Source organism: Rhea americana, unplaced genomic scaffold (genome assembly GCF_003343005.1).
Source record: "Rhea americana isolate MKP2758 unplaced genomic scaffold, rheAme1 scaffold_1080, whole genome shotgun sequence".
Classification (NCBI taxonomy): Eukaryota; Metazoa; Chordata; class Aves; order Rheiformes; family Rheidae; genus Rhea; species Rhea americana.
In genome coordinates this window covers 3,069-6,752 of record NW_028185129.1, presented here as the reverse complement: position 1 = coordinate 6,752, position 3,684 = coordinate 3,069, and the positions used below count along the sequence as shown (strand labels likewise).

The 3,684-nt window shown below is 67.2% G+C and overlaps 1 protein-coding gene across 1 annotated transcript; it reads right to left on the bottom strand.

Annotated features, from left to right (window-relative positions):
- Positions 1-270: 270 nt before the first annotated feature.
- LOC146601187 (sodium/calcium exchanger 2-like) lies at positions 271-3,429 on the bottom strand (the record flags this gene model as incomplete). The annotated part of the gene is made up of 3 exons (XM_085310887.1): positions 1,679-3,429; positions 403-506; positions 271-288 (listed from the first exon to the last, which is right to left on the bottom strand). Coding segments are annotated over exons 1-3 (1,873 nt in total), but the record flags the coding sequence as incomplete, so codon positions are not given.
- Between the last annotated feature and the right edge of the window lie 255 nt (positions 3,430-3,684).

Here is a 3,684-nt window from a genome sequence, read left to right as displayed (position 1 = left end):
GCAGGGAGACGCGTGGGTGCAGGAGCATACATGGGTGCAGGGGCACGTGTGGGTGCAGGGACACGCGTGGGCACAGGGAGATGCATGGGTGCAGGGACACGCGTGGGTGCAGGGACACGCGTGGGTGCAGGGACACGCATAGGTGTGGGGAAACCCGTGGGTGCAGGGACACACGTGGGCGCAGGGACACCCGTGGGCGCAGGGAGACCCACGCCGGGGCCAACCGAGGAGCTGGCGGTGGCGGAGGAGGAGGCGGAGGAAGGCTCTTACCTTGGGCCAGCAGGAGAGCTGCAAGGGGAGAGGGAGGGGGTGAGCCGGAGCCGGGGGGGTGGGGGAGGGGACCCGGGCGCCCCCCCGCCCCCCGCCCCCGCGGGCCCAGGCGTCCGGGCGGCGCGGCCGTACCCGAGATGCCCCGCTTGAGCCAGCGCGGCGGCCCCAGCTCGATGAAGAAGTTCTCCCTCTTCTCGTACTCCTCGTCGTCCACGATCTTCACCTGCAGCGTCTTCCTGCGGGCGGGCGAGACGCGGCCGCCGCCGTGTGCACACGCGCGAACGCGCACGCGCGCGTGCACCGCCCCGCGGAGCCCTCTGCCTGCACACGCGGGCGTGCATCGCCCCGGGCGCCGGCCCACGGACCCCTCTGCCTGCGCCCACACGCGTGCACCGCCCCACGGACCTCTCTGCCTGCACATGCACACCCGTGCACGCGCGTGTGCACCGCCCCACGGACCCCTCTGCCTGCACACGCACACCCACGCACATGTGTGTGCATCACCATGGGCACCGGCACATGGACGCCTCTGCGTGCACACACCCACGCACGCCCACGGGTGCCGGCACACGGGCACCTCCGTGTGCACATGCGCACGCGCATGCATGCACGGCCTCGGGCACTGGTGCCTGGACACCTCCACGTGCATGCGCACACATATGCACAAGCACGTGCACGAGCCAYGGTGGGAACCRGCTCCCAGCCCTGCCYGCAGCCGCCGGGCCGGGGGMCCCAGGCGTCCGTCYGTCCAGCCGTCCCCCCATCYGCCCGTGCATGGGGCTGCCTTGCTCACACGAGTGTGCCCAGGGCCACCCTGCTCACATGGGTTGGTCTGCTTGCACGAGCAGCCAAGCATTGCACAGGCGTTTGCACATGCACCCAGTGCACGGGCCCTTGCACGCTCAGCCATTGCACAGACCTTTGCACATGCACCCTGTTGCCTGGATCCTGGCACACACACACCATTTCACGGACCCTTGCACACACACACGTTGCATGGGTCCTTGCATACACACCCCATTGCATGACCCTTGCAYGTGCACACCATTGCACAAACTCGGGTGCACACACACTATTGCACAGCCCCTTGCACATGCACCTCATTGCATGGACCCTTGCACAGGCATCCCATTTTACAGACCCTTGTGCACACAAACACACACCCACCTTTGCACTCACACGTATTGCACACATCCTTGCACGCACACCCCGTTGCACAGCCCCTTGTGCACTAACTACCTTTGCACTTGCACGCATCCTTGCACACACATCCCATTGCACAGGCCCTTGCGTGCACACCCACCCACCCCCTTTGCAYTCGCACATATTGCATGCATCCTCGCACACGCGCCCTGTCGCACGGGCCCTTGCGCACGCACCGCACGACCTCTCGCACGCCGGCACTCACGCGGTCTCGTCGTTCTTGAACTCCAGCTCGCCGCAGGCGTCCTCGTAGTCGACGCCGCCGCCGCGCGCCGTGCCCTCCACGGTGCGGTAGGGCAGCAGGACGGTGCCGCGGGCGCCCGAGCTCCGCACCACCTTCACCTCCACCGTGCCCTGGCACTCGCTGACGTGCAGCAGCCGGTCCTGGAAGGTGAAGATGCCGGCGTGGTCGTCGTCCAGGATGGTGACGGTGGCCACCAGCGGCGTCACCAGGCGGCCCTTGGGGTGCTCGGCCGAGTCCGTCTCGAACATGCCCTCGGCGTCGCCCACCCGCAGGTTGAGGAGCCGCACGAAGAAGTGCTCGTCCTCCTCGAAGATGTCGTCGTCGATGATGCCGATCTTCAGCTCCTTCTGCGTCTCGCCCGGCTTGAAGATCAGCGTCCCCTCGCTGTACTCGTAGTCGGAGCCCGCCTTGGCCGAGCCGTCCTCCGTCTTGTAGTCGACGTAGAAGGTGTGGTTGGCCTCGGCGCCGTGCTGGCAGGCCACCGAGAGCGTCACCGAGCCGCAGTTCTCCAGGCAGTGGTACATGCAGGGCTCGAAGAAGATGCGGCTGCAGGTCTCCTCCTCCGCGTCCGACGGCACCTCCAGCAGGTTGGAGGCCTTCTTGGAGAACTCGGCCACRTGCTTCTTGAGGATGTTGCCGGCGCCGGTCATCATGCGGGTGGCCTGGATGCGGTAGAAAGCCCGGCTCTTCTGCTGGTGCAGCAGGGCGTAGTAGTTGGCCATCTCCACCAGCTGCTCCAGCTCCTTCTCGGGGTACTTCTGCTTGAGGTCCTTGAGGATCTGGATGACCTCGCGGCGGCTCTCATCCAGCTCCTTCTCCTCTGGCGTGGGCTCGGCGAGGGCCGGCGAGGCGGCGGCCGCCCCCTCGGCCTCCCGGCGCTCGGGGGCCAGGAAGCCGCCGTCCATCTCGATGCCCTTGGGCAGCTCGCCCTCGGTGCCGATGATGATGCCGCTGCGCGGGTCGGCCCGGTAGCGCTTGTAGACGTACTTGTAGAAGAGGAGCCGCTTGTCGGCGGCCCAGGCGAAGACCACGCACACGGGGAAGAAGATGAGGGTGAGGAGGGCTTCCCACACCTGCACCACGCCGGGCGAGATGACGGCCAGGATCAGGTAGAGCCAGATGTAGGCGAAGATGCTCCAGGAGGCCGTGACGAAGAAGACCCGCAGGTGCTTGATCTTGCGGCTCTCGCCGCTGGGGATGACGTAGACGCAGACGGCGATCACCACGAACATGTTGAAGGCGGCGCTGCCCACGATGGTGCCGGGCCCCAGCTCGCCCGCCTGGAAGTTGTGCCCGCAGACCTCGATGACGGAGAGGAGGATCTCGGGCGCCGAGGAGCCCAGGGCCATGAGGGTGAGGTTGGAGACGGTCTCGTTCCAGATGCGCACGGTGCCGATGCTGGTCTCCCCGTTGGCCTTGGTGATGGTGATCTCCTTCTCCTTGGAGGTGATGACCTCGATGGAGGCCATGAAGCGGTCGGCGATGATGGAGACGCCCAGGAACATGTACATCATGGCCACGAAGTAGACGATGGCGCGGGCGGCCTTGTCGCCGAAGGAGGGGTTGTCGGGCTGCCACACGGGCAGCAGCACGCCGGGCTGGCACCGGTTGGAGCCCTGGCAGGTGCCGTTGGCCTCGGCCGCCGGCTCCGGGGCGCAGGGCTCGGCCAGCAGCAGGGTGGCCAGCAGCGCCGCGCGCCACGCCGCGGCCATGGTGCCCACCGCCGACCTGCGAAGGTGGAGATGGGGGTCGTGGCAGCCCAGCACCCCGCACCGTAGCTGGGCTGGGGGGTGGGGGTGAGGGGGCTAAGCCGCTTCCCCCCCACTGTGTAGAGGCTTAAAGAAATGGTGGCAGTGATGGGGCTGGAGATGATGGTGATGGGGCTGGGGATGGCAGTGATGGAGCAGGAGATGGTGGTGATAGGGCTGGGGTAGTGATGGGGCTGGAGATGGTGGTGATGGGGCTGG